Source organism: Tenebrio molitor, chromosome 1 (assembly GCF_963966145.1).
Source record: "Tenebrio molitor chromosome 1, icTenMoli1.1, whole genome shotgun sequence".
Classification (NCBI taxonomy): Eukaryota; Metazoa; Arthropoda; class Insecta; order Coleoptera; family Tenebrionidae; genus Tenebrio; species Tenebrio molitor.
In genome coordinates, this window is record NC_091046.1 from 43,456,923 (window position 1) to 43,476,435 (window position 19,513).

General features: G+C 42.7%; 1 protein-coding gene and 1 long non-coding RNA gene across 8 annotated transcripts in view; both read left to right on the forward strand.

Annotated features, from left to right (window-relative positions):
• lola (longitudinals lacking) overlaps window positions 1-19,513 on the forward strand; it is an 87,546-nt gene that overhangs the window by 58,143 nt on the left and 9,890 nt on the right. The window contains exons 5-6 of one of the 7 annotated variants that reach the window (XM_069036555.1): window positions 9,922-10,097; window positions 10,229-10,384. The exons of 3 other annotated variants lie outside the window; for them this stretch is intronic. In XM_069036555.1, coding sequence (XP_068892656.1) covers window positions 9,922-10,097; window positions 10,229-10,369 — 317 coding nt within the window. In that variant the 3' untranslated portion in view covers window positions 10,370-10,384. Of the gene's footprint in view, window positions 1-1,260; window positions 1,566-8,993; window positions 9,289-9,921; window positions 10,098-10,228; window positions 10,385-10,680; window positions 11,867-19,513 lie in introns of those variants that run through there. 3 more of the 7 variants (XM_069036549.1, XM_069036572.1, XM_069036562.1) reach the window with 3 other exon arrangements.
• Window positions 12,772-18,905, forward strand: LOC138122349 (uncharacterized). The gene is made up of 2 exons (XR_011156434.1): window positions 12,772-14,539; window positions 14,593-18,905. It is a non-coding gene; the product is annotated as an uncharacterized lncRNA (long non-coding RNA).

A 19,513-nucleotide genomic window follows, 5' to 3' on the forward strand; every position in this document is an offset into this window, starting at 1 on the left:
AAATGCAAGAGGAAGTACAACCTCAAAATGCACATGCACAAGAGGCACCTCGATCTGACCAACTTCCAAATTTAACCATGAATTTATTTTCTAATAAAGTAGTTTTATTAAAGCGTTGTTTCATTTGTTGTGCCAGTTGTTCGGTGTGTTGTCGATTCCAGAATTTAATCGTTTCTCATTTTTAGATGGAATTCGGTGTCCGAGGTGTTGGAGAATCTACAAGCACAAAAGCTCCCTGTACAAACACTTGAAATGGGAGTGCGGGGTCGAGTCTCAGTTCAAGTGCCATCTATGTTCGTACGTTTGTAAGCAAAAAGGTCACCTGCACACCCACATGAAATGCAAACACAAGATGTTGATGAAAAATTAATAAACCCGTTTTTGTCGATTTTCGAAATTTATTTACACCACTAGAGCTTCTCTTTCTAGAGCGGAACTTTTTGTTGTTGTTGTGTTGTCTGCGATGAATCGTTGGCTGACTGAGATTTTCGTTGCAGGTGTGGTTCGCGAAACTTGCTCGAAATGTGGGCGAACCTATAAGCATAAGAGTTCCTTGTATAAACATTTAAAATGGGAGTGTGGTGTCGAGTCGCAGTTTAAATGTTCCAAATGTCCTTATAAAGGGAAACAAAAAATCAGTCTGATCACTCACATGCAAGTGAAACACGGCGAAATCATTCAGAGAGGCGTCTTGTAACATAACTCTGTTGTCCTGTGCCAAATTACACCTTAAACCATGCGATTTTGTTTTATTTGTCACGATCCGCCGCTTTGTGCATTCTGACGGTTGTGGTTTTTGCTTAGTCGTACCGCACCGACCGCAAAATGTAATCAAATCTTTGTTTTAGATCTTCCATACAAGTGCCCCAAATGTACAAATTGTTACAAACATAAGAGCTCTCTGAGCAAACACCTGAAGTGGGAATGTGGACTAGAATCGCAATTCCAGTGCTTTTACTGCGTGTACAGCACCAAACAGAAAAATAATTTCATACGGCACATGGCCACCATCCACAAAATGACAAGAGAACAATTCATGTTTACCTGAACTGTATTCATTTTCTAATAAAAGTTTTCTATTATTTCTATGGCAAATTTCTGGGCGTGTCGTACTAGTAGAGTGTAAGTCGTGGCTCCGCCCCCCGACCAATCAACGACGACGACTCAGAGAGGGAGTGTATTACTTGTAGCACGCCCCCACCGAGGAGAATCTCTATAACTTTGCGTGATCGTTTGATTGACATTGTTTTTGTTCCGTAGGCGACGAGATTAAAGTGATGGATCCTCTTTGGACCGGGAAAGAGGAGCCGCTCGACGATGTTTGCCCCGACAAGCGCCACCTACTCGAAATTACGAAAGAAATAGACCACAGAAACAGGAAAATTAGGAAGCGCTGCGTCCACTGTTACGACAAGCACAAACAAGAGGGAAGGGGGAGTAAAGCGGCTCGAGATTTATCCAAAAGAGTTCGAACGTTTTGTTCGCTGTGTCCATCCAAGCCGCACATTTGTTTAGACTGCTTTAACACTATACATGTGAAATATTTTTAACAACGCCCCCATTTTTCTTGTTGTCTAAATCTGTTCTGTTGTGTAACGCATCGTTTTCGTTTTAGAGTATCCCTACAAATGCGCAAGATGCTCGAATTCCTACAGACACAACAGCTCTTTGAGCAAACATCTTAAGTGGGAATGTGGAATTGACACGCAGTTTCGGTGTTCGCTCTGTAAATACGCCTCCAAGCATAAACATAACTTTGTAAGACACATGGTCACCATACATAAGTGGGACAAAAGTGAAATATTATTCAAGACGGAGAAATAAATATTTCGTTTTATTGCAGCGTTATTATTTCCCATGCAGAACGTTTGCTTAATGTAGAAATTCCTCTTCTTAAATTTCTGCCATGACGAATCTACAGGCAGTTCTGACGTTGCTTTCCGTTTGCATTTTTGTGTTTGATACAGATTTTTTTGCAGTGTATTATTTCTACTACTCATGTCCAAGATGCGCCAATAACTATACGCACCAAGCGTCCCTGGCAAGACACCTAAAATGGGAGTGCGGTGTGGAAGCCAAGTTTACTTGCTCCGTCTGCCGCTTCAAATCCAAGCGCAAATCAAATTACATCAGACACATGGTCAACATCCACAAAGTACCCAGAAGCGAAATTGTCTTGGAACAATCAAATCAATGACTTGTTTTATTTTCGTCAAATAAATTATCCACTGTTGAATACTTTTACTTACGCTTAGGAACTCGATTCGCCGGTTAATTTTTACAAACTCACCTCCACGTCGCCATTTACTTGACTGCTCTCTGTTTTAGATCCGCTGCACATATGCACTCCACAGTGTCCCTCCGCCACGCACAGATTGTCTCTTTACGAATGCGTTTTGTGCAATTACAAATCCCAGCGGAGGTTCAACTACGTCAGGCACATGATCACCAGGCACAAAATGTCCAAGAGTCAGTTTATCTCCAACCACTAAACACAATTACATGTTTTTGCCTTGTTGTTGCAACCGGAAAGAAACTTCTGGTGTTGTCTTTTTTCAATAAAAATAAAACGTCGAAGTTGTTTTTGGGATAATGAATTATCCGCTCTCCTCTTCCATCTCTTCAACAAAGCTGTGCTGGGATCTTTCCTTTATATTTTCCGTTGACATTTCTAATTCTTCAATTTTCAGTGTTGAAACGCCCTTACAAGTGTCCATCTTGTCAAAATCGCTACAAACACAAATGTTCGCTTGACAAACACATCAAGTGGATCTGCGGGAAAGAACCTCAGTTTCAGTGCAATTTGTGCCCAAGGGCATTCAAACAGAAGTACCATTGCAAGAGCCACATGAAGATCGTGCACAAGTTGTCGAATGCCCAAGTGAGTCAACTTGGAGGTTGTTTAAGTTTCTCTTTTAATAAAAAGTCCAAGTTGTTTTGGGGTGATGAATTATCCTTCACTCTACTCTTCCATCTCTTCAATAAAGCTCTTTGCACTTGCCCGGTTCTTTCATTTACATTTTCCGTGGACATTTCTAATTCTTCCATTTTCAGCGCTGAAACGCCCTTACAAGTGTCCGTCTTGTGAAAATCGCTACAAGCACAAATGCTCGCTTGACAAACACATCAAGTGGATCTGCGGAAAGGAACCTCAGTTTCCGTGCAATTTGTGCCCAAGGGCGTTCAAACAAAAGTACGATTACAAAATGCACATGAAGATCGTGCACAAATTGACGAATGTCCAACTTGGAGTTTGTTGAACAGAACTTTGTAAAATAAGTACTTGGTTCAATAAAATTCTTTGCACTTGTCGAGTTCTTTCTTCTGATTTGAGAGCGTCGTTTTACTGCTGATTCTTCCATTTTAGCACCAGAACGATCTTGCAAGTGTTGAGAATTGCTGTATATAAAAAGTGAAACAAAAGTACAATTGCAAGAACCACATGAATGTGGTTCGACTGCCCAAAGGAACTAAAGTTTGTACCAGCGCATTTAAAACAAAACTATTTGGAACCACTTGAAGTACCACACTTTTACAATTATGTTTGATTCATGTTTGAGGGCGCAGCAGAGCTCTCCTCTTGCGTTTCTTCGATAAATCCCTTTGTCGAGTTCTTTCTTCCCCATTTTACACACACAGTATTTCTAATTGTTCTGTTTGCAGAATTACAACGACCTTACAAGTGTCCCTCGTGTGGAAAGCGCTATCGGTACAAAAAATCACTTAACAAACACGTTAAGTGGATTTGTGGCAAAGAACCTCAGTTTCGGTGTAACTGGTGCCCTCGCGCTTTCAAACAGAAGTACGATTACAAGACCCACATGAAGATGGTGCACAAGGTGATTGGCGCCCAACTGGAATAGAGTCCATTTGAAACGGATTGGGAACCCTTCATGGTACTACACTCTTAAATCGTTTTGCATTTTTGAGAATAAAGTTGCACTTGCTGACTTCTTTAGGCTCGTGTTTTGTGTCTAATTCTTCTATTTTCAGAAGGAAAACGGCCGTACAAATGTCCCAGCTGTGATAATTGCTATAAGTACAAAAGGTCACTTGATAAACACGTCAAGTGGATTTGTGGTAAGGAACCGCAGTTTCGGTGCGACTACTGCGATCGTCCCTTCAAACAGAAGTACCATTGCAAGAGCCACATGAGGATGGTGCACAAGTTGGGGAGCGCTGAGGTGCTCACGCTGGAGTTTGTTGACTAGAGCTTTATTTAAAGATTTTGTTCGAGGAAAGCACAGCATCCTCTGTTGAATTTTTTCAATAAAAGTTTTGCACTTTGCTGTTCTTAATTCTCATTCGGCATCGTTTTGTGCTTTTAATTCTCTGTTTTCAGTACCAAACTGGGCCTTGTTGAACAGAGCTTTCAAAACAGATTTGGAACCCTGCGAATTATTTTTCGAGTGACGTTTAAGGCCCCTAGAGATACTAAAAGCTTTTTTTTTCTTGTGAAACAAAGATAAGATGGTACCGTTTTAACACTTGATAATTTTTTCTAGATAGACCCTACAAGTGTCCCAGGTGTTCGCACTCTTACAAACACCGGACCTCTTTGAACAAACACCTGAAATGGGAGTGCGGAATGGATCCGCAGTTCAGTTGTTCGTACTGCAACTACACCCCCAAGTACAAGTACCATTTCGTCTCGCACTTAGTCACTGTACATAAATTGTCGATAGCGGAAGTGAGGGTGCACCTCAAGGGAAATAAATAAACGTTGCACAAGATTTGTTTCATTTCGGCCCGATTTGTCTCAAGCAAGTTGTCACGATTTTGATACGACTCTGTTTTAGAAAGTCACAAGTGTCCGAGATGTCTGAATTTGTACAAACACAAGAATACCCTTCAAAGACACCTGAAATGGGAGTGTGGCATCCAGTCAAGGTTTCAGTGCAGCTTGTGCACGTACAAGGCCAAGCAGAAGGGCAACTTTATCAGGCACGTGAAGACCGTGCACAGAATTGGCAAAGCGAACATCAAGTTCCACTGATTTCTAAATTTCCCAAATAAAATTTCGAAAAGTATCGTTTCTTTGATTTTAGGACTGGACAACTCCAGATTTTCCCTTTTCTTCCAAACAAATAAAGAGTTTTTTTTTTTTGGGGTACAACTTTTTTTGTTCATCTGTTTCGCAAAGCTCTGTGCTCCTGTTTACATGAGATTTCTTTTTAGTGCGGCGCTTCAAGTGTCCCCGATGCACAAATTCGTACATGCACAAAAGCTCCCTCACCTCGCACCAAAAGTGGGAATGCGGGATGGCGTCACAGTTTCGGTGCTCTCTGTGCAGCTACGCTTCCAAGCACAAACACAACTACACCAGACATATGGTGATCGTGCACAAAATACCCAAAACGCAGATCACGCCATGATCGTCGATCCAGTAGGACTTTAGTAAAATTTTGTGCTCTCTATGCAGCTACGCTTCTAAGCACAAACACAACTACACCAGACATGTGATGATCGTGCACAAAATACCCAAAACGCAGATCCAGTGAACTTCAATAAAATTTTGTTTTGCAAGAGCCACGTTTTTTTTTTTTTGCTGATTTCGTTCATCTCTTTCGCAAAGATCTGTGCTTCCGTTTACATGACATTTCGTTTTAGTGCGGCCCTTCAAGTGTCCCAGATGCCCAAATTCGTACATGCACCATAGGTCCCTCAAGACGCACATGAAGTGGGAATGTGGGCTGGCGTCACGGTTTCGGTGCTCTCTGTGCAGCTACGCTTCCAAGCGCAAACACAACTACGCCAGACATATGGTGACCGTGCACAAAATACCCATAACGCAGATCACGCCGTGATCGCCGATCCAGTGGAAGGACTTCAATAAAATGTTGTGCTCACACAACTACACTAGACATGTGATGATCGTGCACAAATACCCAAACCGCAGATCCAGTGGAAGGACTTCAATAAAATTTTGTTTTACAAGAGCCACTTTTTTTTTTTTGACTGATTTCGTTCATCTCTTTCGCAAAGATCTGTGCTCCCGTTTACATGACATTTCGTTTTAGTGCGGCCCTTCAAGTGTCCCAGATGCCCAAATTCGTACATGCACCATAGCTCCCTCAACACCCACATGAAATGGGAATGTGGGCTGGCGTCGCGGTTTCGGTGCTCTCTGTGCAGCTACGCTTCCAAGCGCAAACACAACTACGCCAGACATTTGATGACAGTGCACAAAATACCCAAAACGCAGATCACGCTGGATCAAAATTCAGAAGAGCTTCAATAAAATTTTGTTTTACGAGAGGTTTTGTTTTTCTTTTGGGTCCTTTTTCAGAGTCCAAGCGTACCAGACTGAGACGAAATTTGCAGCCCAAAAAAAATTTAGATTCATTCTAAGAGTTAAAAAAAACTATGACTGGTACAAATCAACAAATTTTTTTTGGAAATTTACTCTTTTAGTTCCTAATAAAATAAAATTGAACGGAAACTTTTTTGTGGAGCAAAAAAAATTTTCGACGTGGGAGACGTTCAATTGTGCGCCACGAAAGATTTCAATTTCGCATGACTTACAAATTCGTCGGGTTGCTCCCTGTCAGTAAAAGTTGCTTTTTTTTTAAATTGTAGGGTTTTTTTTTTGTCCTTTAAAGTATGGTATACTGGGTTTTTATTACAATCGTTATTGTTTAGGAAAAAAAAGAAAAACCAGAGAATTGTAGGCAATTTGGGGGTGGAAAATTAAAAAAAAAAAATCATTAAAAATTTTGTTATTGAATGGTTATAATGAAATATGTACAATAATTTTCACGAGGCGAAGCCGAGTGCCTGAAACCTAGTTTTCGCGCTGTAAAATACCCAGCCCTACCGTATTCTAGTTTAAACAACTATTGCCTACTTATCTGCTACAAAAATGTTTGCAACATTTTCTAATGTTTGACGGCGTCGTCAGAAAGGGCATCACGTTAAAACATTCTTGAGAAATAATGGAGATATCAAAAAACGCAACAAACATTTTTTGCATATCGTAATGAAAGTGGCACTTTTTTACACACAAAATCGTAGTGAAAGTAGCACTTTTTTACACGAAAAATCGTATTGAAAGTAGTACTTTTTTGCATCATTTTATTCCATCTCCGTGGAGATGATTGTCAAAGCATACCTTTTTTTTTGTAATTTTTATCGGTATGCAAAAAAATAGTGTGTACAACACGTTATGAAAGTCTCTTTTTTTCACTTATTTGCTTGATTAACTCGGGCTACGCCCTCGTTAATCAATCTGCAAATTCGTGAAAAAAAGTATGACTTTCATAACTAGTTGTACAAATAACTATTTACGTATTTAGAGCCCGATTTTAAGTCATGGTCGCAAATAGGTGGTGCAGCGCAAATGTGTAGCTATCTTTGTTCTACACATTAATTACCAATATGCGTCATCTTTCTCTCTTGAACCGTTACCATGACAACAAGTGCGACCGTCGCAAGTCAACTTGAAATCGGCCTCTTAGAAAATAAATACAGGGTGATTCATCTTTTACCGCCGGTGGCAAAATGACCCTTAAGAATTGAGAAAAATTTATAAAATTTACAGAGTTGATTTGTCGAAAAATTTACTTTCTACCGGTATAATTTATTTTTAAAAATTTTTTTTTATTGAGCAGATATTTATAAAAAACTGTTTTTCAAAAAAAAATTATGTTCAAATGTTTGCATCAGAATGTGGCTAATGGCGTATAAAATCAATCTCTGCAATCCGTTTCGAAAATGTTTGATAGTTTTTGAATTAAATCGATTTTAATGGAAAAGTTGCTTTTATTGATGGTTGTTGGCTTTTAGTGTTGTAAATTTTCTCTAACAATGACTATCTTGTAAAACTGACCTGCTTAGGCGAATTTCTCCGATTTTACAAAGGACCCCCTGCTGTGGCAATAAAAATCTTCTAACAAATCTTATTGTTAAGATATTTGGACATGTCGTAAATCATGAAGCAAATACAAATTTGAATATCAAAATGCGTTTATTTCAATAATACCACAGGCAAAAATTAATTTAACATGGTAAAATTGTGTGAAAATACCTGAGTGTGCATATGCTACAAAGTTGAATAAATTAAACAATTAATAATTGAGAAAATGGCAAAATTTGACCTAATTAACTTATGAATTTAATTTTTGATATTATGTGCCTTATGGATAATAAATTAGGTCTGCAAAATATGAAAATGAAATAATAATTTTTAAGGTCAATTTTGCCACCGGCGGTAAAAGATGAATCACCCTGTATATGAACGTTTTTGTCTTTTTTTTCTATTATGAACCGTTTCGGCGTTAAAAAGTCTAGAATAATGGTAAATTACTTATAATTGGCAATTAAATTTTTTTCGTGGTATCTGCACATGTGAATTTTTTTCTTTTTCTTTTTTTTTATTTTTTACACTTCTTACAAAATATTTCAACTTTTTTTCACTCAAATCTAAGCCGTTGCGAATCGACGAATCTGTAAGTCACGCGAAATTGGAGCATCTCGCGGCGTACTTTTGCCCCACAATCCGACTTTCATAAATAATTTAAACGTAATGACATGATTTATATTTTTGTGCAAGAAATTTGAAAAAATTCGCCCGGCCCGGCCGTTTCAGCACGTTTGTTGTGTTAGTTGTCTTGTGCCGGAGGAGCCTCCTTGTGTGTAGTCTAAATGTTGAGTGTCGCCCGGCTGTTGCCGAAGAGATGATTAACCGGTGTCGTTTTTTCAGAGAGTAATTACCCGACTTTCATAACAGAAAGTGGACGGCACGCTTGCGGCCGTTGCGGCTCGCACTACAAGCGCAAGGGTCACCTGAAAAGACACCTGAAATACGAGTGCGGCGTGGAGCCCCAGTTCGAGTGCAAAGTCTGTCTGAAACGTTTCAAACACAAAACGCACCTCAAGTACCACTCGATCCGGCACACTTGAACTGTACTCAATAAAGTCGTTCCGAAGCGATCGGTGTTTTTGTTCGTCGTTGCCTCCGCCGTTTCATCTACTACAAGTCGTTTCTTTTTCAGCTGACCTCCGTTTATTGCATAAGTCCATAAAAGTGAACGCCGTCGGCTTGTACGTTTGTCCCAATTGCAAAAAAACCTACAAGTTCAAATCGTCCGTGTACACCCACTTGAGGAACGACTGCGGGAAAGTGCCAAGATATCATTGCGCCGTCTGCAATTTCTACTGCAAATTTTATCACGTTTTGCAGCGACACTATCTGTCGAACGCCCACAGGAACAGGGAGTTGTTCCTTGTGCAGGCGAAAAAGTAGAGACCACTGTAAATAGTGTGTAAATAAAACTCTTGTAAATACTACTCACCTCTTATCTTTCATCTAATACAATCTCTCGACGCTTCGCTGCTCGACCCGTCATTAATTCCCGTCTGTTTTCAGATTTCAGTATGTTAGATGCCGGCCCGTTTGTTTGTGATAACTGTGGAAGAGCTTACAAGCGCAAAAGCTCCTTGTACAACCACAGGCGATGGGAGTGCGGCAAAGAGCCGCAGTTCAAGTGTTCGTATTGCCCCTACAAAGGCAAACAGAAAATACACTTCGTCATGCACGTCATGGCGAAACACAAAGAGCACAAACACGAAGTGCTCAGCTCGTCGTACAACAAATAGCGGTGCGACCTCCTCCAACAATCAGCAATTTAGAATCTAGAGGTGTTTGGTGCAACCGGAATATCTTATATTTTTGTAAACGTAGATTTATTGTACTGTACGCGAGTACCAGCAGAGCGGAGAAAGACGTACCGCGGTATTCAAAACTTGTAGGCTTGGTTCGATTTAAGTTGTATTTATTCGCCCCTAATCTAGGCTAATCTAGTTCATAACGTTTTGTACAATCTTTGGAAATAAATTTCGTCGATTTGCAAGCATATTTCAGTACCAGCCGCCGGCCCCGCGCTCCCTCAAAGACGCTCTAACTGACCGACCTCGTTTTAGGTGACAGCCCGTTTTTTTGCCCCATCTGCGGCCGCCACTACAAGTACAAGTCCAACATGACCTTCCACATGAAGAAGTGCGGCAAGGACAAGAAGTTTCAGTGCGAGGTCTGCGCCAAGAAGTTCACCTCGAAGTACGCCTGGCAGCGGCACAACATCGTCTTCCACCTGGACCAGGTCAGAGCGCCCCGACAGGAAGTCCAAACCTTGTAAATGTTCAATAAAAGATTCACCCCCCTGGCGAGTTTTCTTTCCTTTTTGCGGAGTTGCGCTTGCGAGTTGCCGATTTTTTAACTGTGTGTTTTCAGGGCGGCCGTTCGCGTGCGAGTGTGGACGCAGCTACAAGCACCAGAGGAACCTGCTGCAGCACAAGCGCTTCGACTGCGGCAAAGAACCCAGGTTCTCGTGTCCGGAGTGCCCGCTCAAGTTCCGCACCAGATACAATCTGAGAGTCCACCGCGCCACCCATTACAAAATAGTTATGTAAATAAAATTTTCTACCGAAACATTACGACTTTTTGTTGTCCCTGTCCAGCTGCAAGGTAAGTTGCGATCGAGTCTCCACCCCCCCGTTTAATTTTGTTTGGTTGTAGGTTGGCTGCGGTAGTTCCCCCGTTTGTTTTTTTCCAATAAACAGTTTCCCTCCACTTTGTTTTTTGATTTGTCGTGTACATACGCTTGTTTCTTTTCTCTGTACATATTTTGTTTAAGTTTTGCTTTGTGTCAGCGAACTGGGACTAATATAGTGTTCTCGTTTCAGAGTTTCTCGAATTTGATAATATAGTGATACCGCCAAACTTGCAGAATCTCCTGCGGAGTCCCGTTAAAAAGATGCGCAAGCACGGGGAAAACGGCCATTCGATGCGGAAATTTAAGGTGCTGTCGGACCAGCAGGTCAGGCCGGGCTACAGCAACGAGAGTCTTTTCGCGTGCCGGCACTGCGGCAAACGGTACCGGTGGAAGTCCACAATGAGGAGGCACGAGCAGGTCGAGTGCGGGGGCAAAGAGCCGATGTTTCAGTGCCCGCAGTGCCCCTACCGGGCGAAGCAGAAGGGCAACCTGGGGGTCCACATCCGGAAGCATCATCCCCAGCTGATGATGATCAACGATTCCATCGTCCAAAAGGCTGAGGTCAAGGCGGATTAAGTGTTCAACTTACAATTATTATCATATTTTAATAGTACAATTCGTTATTATACTTATAACGCGAAGACTTCCAGCGGGTAATGGGTCTTTGTCTTCCACTTTCCGGACCTGGAGAGCCCCCGTTCTTCCTTGTACACTTTTTCTATCCTAGTCACAGTCTAGCAACCGACAGTCGATACAGCAATACAGTTATGCAGCGGCTCTCCCAGGTCCGACACGTTCACTGTGCGGTCTTTTGATCCACGATTTTATTCTTTTGTCTTGGGGATTGTTAGGTAATTGTTTTTAGATTGCTGAATTGAAAAACTCCGACGGGGTTGGATAGATTACGCGACGCAATATTTTTGTACCTAAAAAACGGTTAGCTTTAAATTTGAAGTGTGCAATTTCAAATTTATCGTGCAATACAGGTTTCAGCAATAACACCACCAATCGGTGCCTTCATCGAGCAATAAAATAACTCTTGAACGACAGTTTTATCTGTACCTATGGGATATTTATAGTGGTATTTGTTTATGTTAATAATTATACCGTCCTTGGAGGGCATTTATAAAAATGTTGTCTTTAAGATTATTATTTTATTTTGTTTTTTCATTTTTGTTATTTAGTTTTAACGAGGGACGCCCCAGGCGCCTCTCCGCACACATTCAGTTAAATTTGTTTTTTCATTTAGATTTAATCTTCTGATGGACTAGCGTCAAATCAGAATAATATATTTTTGTTCACCTAGTGGAGTAGTCATATTTTTATGTATTTTTATTATTTTATGGGGTTTGGACTAATAAAAAAATAAAATCAAACCACACTTTTAATCTCCTCCACCTCCGCATTATCGAGACTTTGTAACCAACAATTTGGCCTTTTTGCAGATTTTCCCTACATGTGTGGCTCCTGCGGCAAACGCTACAAACACGGTCCCTCCCTGTACAAACACTCCAAATATCGGTGCGGCAAAGACGCGCAATTCGCGTGCGCGATCTGCCCCTGCAAGTTCCGGAACAAGTGGAATCTTAAAATCCACCACCAGAGGAATCACAACGCCACTTAACTTTGTACGCTTTGCTGAATAAAGAAATGATCTGTCTCTCGTCTCAGTTTCATCACCTTCTCTTGCAGACACCACTACCGACGTGGAGACACCTTTTGTCCAGTCCCAAGAACGTTTTGGAAGACTTGGAGGTGTTTGCAAAAATTTTGAACTTGTCAATAAATGCGTAGTTTGCTTCTGGTCTTGTCACTATTGCCGTACCGTAGTTTGGCCCGAAGCACGCATTAACCAGACCCTTTTTTAGGTTCTTTCAATTGCGGAGACTGCGGAAAGAGCTACAAGTCGAAGACTGCACTGAACAGACACGTCAAGTACGACTGCGGCAAGGATCCTCTCTTCAAGTGCGACTACTGTATTTACAGGGCATATCAGAAGATCCACCTGCGCAAGCATTTGGCAAAAATCCACAGCGTCATTTTGTAGGGCTGTGGTTGTATTTTTGAATAAACCTTCCTTTCTAGCCGTTTGTTTTCGTTCGCGTTCCTCGCCCTCTTGCGCAGATTCCTCAACGTTGTTTTTTTTTTGCAGAGGGTACCAGAGTTCTGTGCCCACAGTGTAACAAAAGCTTTAAAAACCACAAGTCGATGAAGTCCCACGCTAGTCGCGACTGTGGGAACGTCAAGTCGTATTTTTGCACCTTTTGCAAATATGTGTATCACCAAAAAGTGGCCAGTGACAGCTCCGGGCTCTCAGGGGGTTTTCGGGGCATAGGGCGTGGGTTCGGATTATAAAAAAATGGGCGCCAGGCAGCTATTGTCTTGAGCTGGTTGTTAAGCTTGTCCAGCTGCCGGGACAAGTGCTCAGTTTCTCGGATGCTTCGGAGTCAATACGAAAGAACTTAATTCCTTGCGAATTAAATAATTGGTTTATTCAATTTTTGTCCAACAGTCCAGGAAATTCGAAATGCTTACTTAAGTGTGCACTGGTCCGTGGAATTGGCAACGTTACTCTACGTAATTTTGTTAATTGAAATTTCGAACCAGTTCACATTAATGATCTTATTCAATACCTTATTCTGGTCTTATCAAGAAAGCTTTCCTTTACAGGTGACCTTGTAACTTATTTGTGAATAAACTTAAAATTAATACAACTCCGATAAAAAAAAAAACGAAAGGAAAATCTGTTGCATGCGTGAAACAAGAATGAAGCGCAGTCTTCTGCTTTCATAAATTTACAACGTAAATTTAACATCGATTCTATAATTGAAAAAATTGCAAATTTACTGGAAGTAGAAGAACTGCTACTAATAATTGAAATGTGAAATTTGAAAACTTGAGCTTTGTGAAGTCTTTCTAAAAATTTGAAATTATTGAAATGCGAGATTTTTACAAATTGAAACGGTTCTAAATATTGAGAAGCGGGATATTTGAGGCGTTCTTTGATTTTTCGCAAATCCGCAATTAAATTGTGCGACTTATCTTACGCCGGTAACGTGGTGTGACCTTGACGATTTTCTTTAGTCCTTGGTGAAACGGTACGTGGTCCGATGACCTTAATGGACGGTTTGCGGTCTGGCGACGACCACTCTGACGAACGATGTGGCGACGATCACCCCATATAACGATAGTCCTGGTGAACAATCACCCTAAAAGCGACGCGGCGACGAATGACCCTAAAGAACAACGTTCCTGGTCCGAACTATCGCCCCAAATAACGATGACTGGTCCGGCTGACCCTAAAGAACAACGTTCCTGGTCCGAACTATCGCCCCAAATAACGATGACTGGTCCGGCTGGCCCTAAAGAACAACGTTCCTGGTCCGGCTGACCCTAAAGAACAACGTTCCTGGTCCGGCTGACCCTAAAGAACAACGTTCCTGGTCCGGCTGACCCTAAAGAACAACCCCTTTCCGCTGAAAGGGGTTGCTTCTCGATAATTCGAAGGAGGACTTTCCGGTTCTCCTTCGCGGTACGGTAACGGTAATCTGGCTCGAACTACCCCTCTATCTCGCTAGATGACGAGGGGTTTCTCGACCACGGCAAAACGGTAAACGGTAAAACGGTAAATCTTCGGGCTCCTCGACGGCCCCGAAGGCTGGCAGCGCCGGACGATAAGCGCCATGGCGTTCGGCAATCCACCCACAGGGATGATTGCGGATCCCGAACGCCACGCACGTGATTCGCAGCTCGCGACTTGCGGCACCTGCCGCCCGCTCGGCGGTCGCCGACAGAGTCCTCTTTAATTTCCGCTCGCGATCGGTTTTTTTTTTTTGGCTACCCCCGGCTCTAGGAGATCAACCCGAAAGATCTGGACCTTATTCCGTTGGGCGATAAGGCGTCCCGGTTATTGTACTGACCGCGCATCTTGATGACAACTTCCGGCGATCCTACACTTGCACGCTAAATGACAGATGGTCGAACATGGCGCCGGTTTGTTTACGTTGGACTTCACCGATCGAAAAATCCGGATGTCGAAGCGGTAATGTGTCGGTGAGTCCACGCGTAACACACGATAGATGTTGACGGCAATTTCCCGCAGGATCTCAAAAGGTTGGACACCACAAGGATGAAGGAAGAAGGTTAGGGAAAAGAAGAGAAGAAGATAACTTTCCGGCAAGTCACGGGAACAAAAGGGAATCGGAATTAACTTTGCCGTACGGTTACCCGAGCTGAGAAGAAGAAGAGGAAGGATTGAAGGAAAAGGAAAGGAGAAAGAAGAAAAAAGCGAACGATGAATAGATAGGCCGCAGCTAGACAGCCTAGAGGCGTGAGGCCACCTCAGCCTAAAATTTAGGGGCTAACATGTGTGATTCCAGCCGCCCCAAAACTGGCTGGCACAAAGACTCTACAATGAAAACTCTAAAGAAACCGCGAAAGAAACAAACGAAAACCGAAAGTGAAACTGAAAGCGAAACCGAAATAAAACTGAAAGTGATCCGATAAACAAAAATGAACCCTGAACCGATAAACTCAAAATGAATTGACTGACGGCACAAACAAACTGAATTATTTCGAAATGAGCGTCCCCAAAAAAGGTTACGGCAGGGTGGGCGCGTCGCGACGTCATATGCCGTGCGTTGTGTTGCTTGTTCCTGATCTTCGAACAGCGATCTTATTGTCCCGCGAGCATAAGTAGGACCTCTTGGCCTCCTACCCCGGCCAAAACGAATAGTGGCACTTTGACCTGCTACACTACCCCCCTCCTCAAAAAGAAAAAAGAAAAGGTAACGCGGTTGCCTTTTTCTTTTTACACAAAACGAAGATGAAGTCTTCTCAAAAACGTCAAAATTTGTTCAATGGAAAAGTTTTGATTCCGCCACAAAATGGCTAGTTGATATCTGCGCGTATCAAACGATTGAAAACTGAATCTCAATGTCAATTAGTACTTGAGTACTGCGGTATGATGTAAGTCGAATTCGGGATATGTCATAAATGGGGTTTTTCAAATAAACTTTTCCTGAACAAACTCCACGGTAAAATTTTTGGTCTCGATCATTTCAAAAAATTCGACGAAAAAAAATGCAACGCAATTTTCGCTGCAGCGCTCGAAAACGGAAAGTGAAAATGCGACGAAGCGTTTTCCACGATTCCACGGAACGTCATCCGCAAAAAAATCGCTCATAGAGACACTTGGAGGTCTTCGAGTGTCTGACCTTGACATTGGCGAAATGTCCACCGTTTCTCCGATTGTGCGACAAGGATGGAACTCAAACAAACATGTCACCCGAAAAAGTGTTTCGCAGCGCGATAACGTTCTCAAAAAATTTCTTATCTGTGAAGACACGAGATAAGACTGAATACAATCCGCTAATTTTCTCTGCAAAATTCCTGCTTCTCTTACACGGTAAAAAAATTGAAAACTGAAATTTCTCTGAAACCCAAACCCAAAGCTCCGATTGTTGAACAATGAAAAATCTGTGATCTTGCCAAATCTGTAGTTGAGTCACAAACACGATAAACAAAGCTGAATGAGCCAAACTGACCAAATTTGCGGAATTCAAACGAGGAAGCAAAATCGTCAAAATTTGTGACTGCTACAAAGTTGACAAATCACACCCCTAACAAATCGCGTCAAAATTTGTGGCGGCTCGATTGACTTGACAGGCCCTCGAAAATCCAAGCGTCAAAATTTGTGGCTGTCAAATGCAAGCGAGCCCTCGAGGCCCAAATTGGTTTACAAATTTCGCGAAAATGAAGATGAGCGATAAACGAAAATTTGTGGTTGCTCCAAAAAGTCGGGAAATCGGGCCCCACGTTGTGGGCGTCAATATTTGTATGACCATAAGTTGGCCAGTGACAGCTCCGGGCTCTCAGGGGGTTTTCGGGGCATAGGGCGTGGGTTCGGATTATAAAAAAATGGGCGCCAGGCAGCTATTGTCTTGAGCTGGTTGTTAAGCTTGTCCAGCTGCCGGGACAAGTGCTCAGTTTCTCGGATGCTTCGGAGTCAATACGAAAGAACTTAATTCCTTGCGAATTAAATAATTGGTTTATTCAATTTTTGTCCAACAGTCCAGGAAATTCGAAATGCTTACTTAAGTGTGCACTGGTCCGTGGAATTGGCAACGTTACTCTACGTAATTTTGTTAATTGAAATTTCGAACCAGTTCACATTAATGATCTTATTCAATACCTTATTCTGGTCTTATCAAGAAAGCTTTCCTTTACAGGTGACCTTGTAACTTATTTGTGAATAAACTTAAAATTAATACAACTCCGATAAAAAAAAAAACGAAAGGAAAATCTGTTGCATGCGTGAAACAAGAATGAAGCGCAGTCTTCTGCTTTCATAAATTTACAACGTAAATTTAACATCGATTCTATAATTGAAAAAATTGCAAATTTACTGGAAGTAGAAGAACTGCTACTAATAATTGAAATGTGAAATTTGAAAACTTGAGCTTTGTGAAGTCTTTCTAAAAATTTGAAATTATTGAAATGCGAGATTTTTACAAATTGAAACGGTTCTAAATATTGAGAAGCGGGATATTTGAGGCGTTCTTTGATTTTTCGCAAATCCGCAATTAAATTGTGCGACTTATCTTACGCCGGTAACGTGGTGTGACCTTGACGATTTTCTTTAGTCCTTGGTGAAACGGTACGTGGTCCGATGACCTTAATGGACGGTTTGCGGTCTGGCGACGACCACTCTGACGAACGATGTGGCGACGATCACCCCATATAACGATAGTCCTGGTGAACAATCACCCTAAAAGCGACGCGGCGACGAATGACCCTAAAGAACAACGTTCCTGGTCCGAACTATCGCCCCAAATAACGATGACTGGTCCGGCTGACCCTAAAGAACAACGTTCCTGGTCCGAACTATCGCCCCAAATAACGATGACTGGTCCGGCTGGCCCTAAAGAACAACGTTCCTGGTCCGGCTGACCCTAAAGAACAACGTTCCTGGTCCGGCTGACCCTAAAGAACAACGTTCCTGGTCCGGCTGACCCTAAAGAACAACCCCTTTCCGCTGAAAGGGGTTGCTTCTCGATAATTCGAAGGAGGACTTTCCGGTTCTCCTTCGCGGTACGGTAACGGTAATCTGGCTCGAACTACCCCTCTATCTCGCTAGATGACGAGGGGTTTCTCGACCACGGCAAAACGGTAAACGGTAAAACGGTAAATCTTCGGGCTCCTCGACGGCCCCGAAGGCTGGCAGCGCCGGACGATAAGCGCCATGGCGTTCGGCAATCCACCCACAGGGATGATTGCGGATCCCGAACGCCACGCACGTGATTCGCAGCTCGCGACTTGCGGCACCTGCCGCCCGCTCGGCGGTCGCCGACCGAGTCCTCTTTAATTTCCGCTCGCGATCGGTTTTTTTTTTTTGGCTACCCCCGGCTCTAGGAGATCAACCCGAAAGATCTGGACCTTATTCCGTTGGGCGATAAGGCGTCCCGGTTATTGTACTGACCGCGCATCTTGATGACAACTTCCGGCGATCCTACACTTGCACGCTAAATGACAGATGGTCGAACATGGCGCCGGTTTGTTTACGTTGGACTTCACCGATCGAAAAATCCGGATGTCGAAGCGGTAATGTGTCGGTGAGTCCACGCGTAACACACGATAGATGTTGACGGCAATTTCCCGCAGGATCTCAAAAGGTTGGACACCACAAGGATGAAGGAAGAAGGTTAGGGAAAAGAAGAGAAGAAGATAACTTTCCGGCAAGTCACGGGAACAAAAGGGAATCGGAATTAACTTTGCCGTACGGTTACCCGAGCTGAGAAGAAGAAGAGGAAGGATTGAAGGAAAAGGAAAGGAGAAAGAAGAAAAAAGCGAACGATGAATAGATAGGCCGCAGCTAGACAGCCTAGAGGCGTGAGGCCACCTCAGCCTAAAATTTAGGGGCTAACATGTGTGATTCCAGCCGCCCCAAAACTGGCTGGCACAAAGACTCTACAATGAAAACTCTAAAGAAACCGCGAAAGAAACAAACGAAAACCGAAAGTGAAACTGAAAGCGAAACCGAAATAAAACTGAAAGTGATCCGATAAACAAAAATGAACCCTGAACCGATAAACTCAAAATGAATTGACTGACGGCACAAACAAACTGAATTATTTCGAAATGAGCGTCCCCAAAAAAGGTTACGGCAGGGTGGGCGCGTCGCGACGTCATATGCCGTGCGTTGTGTTGCTTGTTCCTGATCTTCGAACAGCGATCTTATTGTCCCGCGAGCATAAGTAGGACCTCTTGGCCTCCTACCCCGGCCAAAACGAATAGTGGCACTTTGACCTGCTACATATGGTACCAAGAGAAAGTTTGCACTGGACAGGCACGTACGGAGAAGACACCCTCTAATGTAGATATCACGTTACAATAAAATAAAAACCATAAACACTCGTCTTTTGTTTGTTTCTTTGCACGGTAGTTGGTACCAGTGGAGCCGCTTTGTTCTAATTCGTTTTGTTTTAGGAATGTATCCTTGTCCGCAATGTCCGCGAGTGTACAGCCATTACACGTCGCGCTACCGCCATCTTAAGTACGAATGCGGAAAGAGCCCCACTTTCAAGTGTATGGTCAGTCCCTGTACGTACATGGCCAAGAGGAGGACTCACCTGAGAAACCACTTGTCCAAAAAACACAACGTCACTATTTGAGAACAACTGCTTAAATCCTTGACTCGCTCGATTTAGATTTAATAAAAATGTGAGGTTATCCGGCGTGGTTTTAATTCTTGCACACTTTTCAGGGTTTGGCGTCGGTTTTCCATGCCCGAACTGCCCAAAAATATACAAACATTACCAATCCCGGAACACCCATCTCAAGTACGAGTGTGGTAAAGAGCCCACGTTCAAATGCACCGTGCCCGAGTGCACTTTCGTGACCAAAAGAAAGGGGTCGCTGAAGGCGCATCTGTATCTGCGGCATTCCATTGTTTCGTCGAAAGATGGCCGACAGTTTCCGCAAAACTCTGTAGAAGCTCGCAAATAAAACATTTCCACACGAGC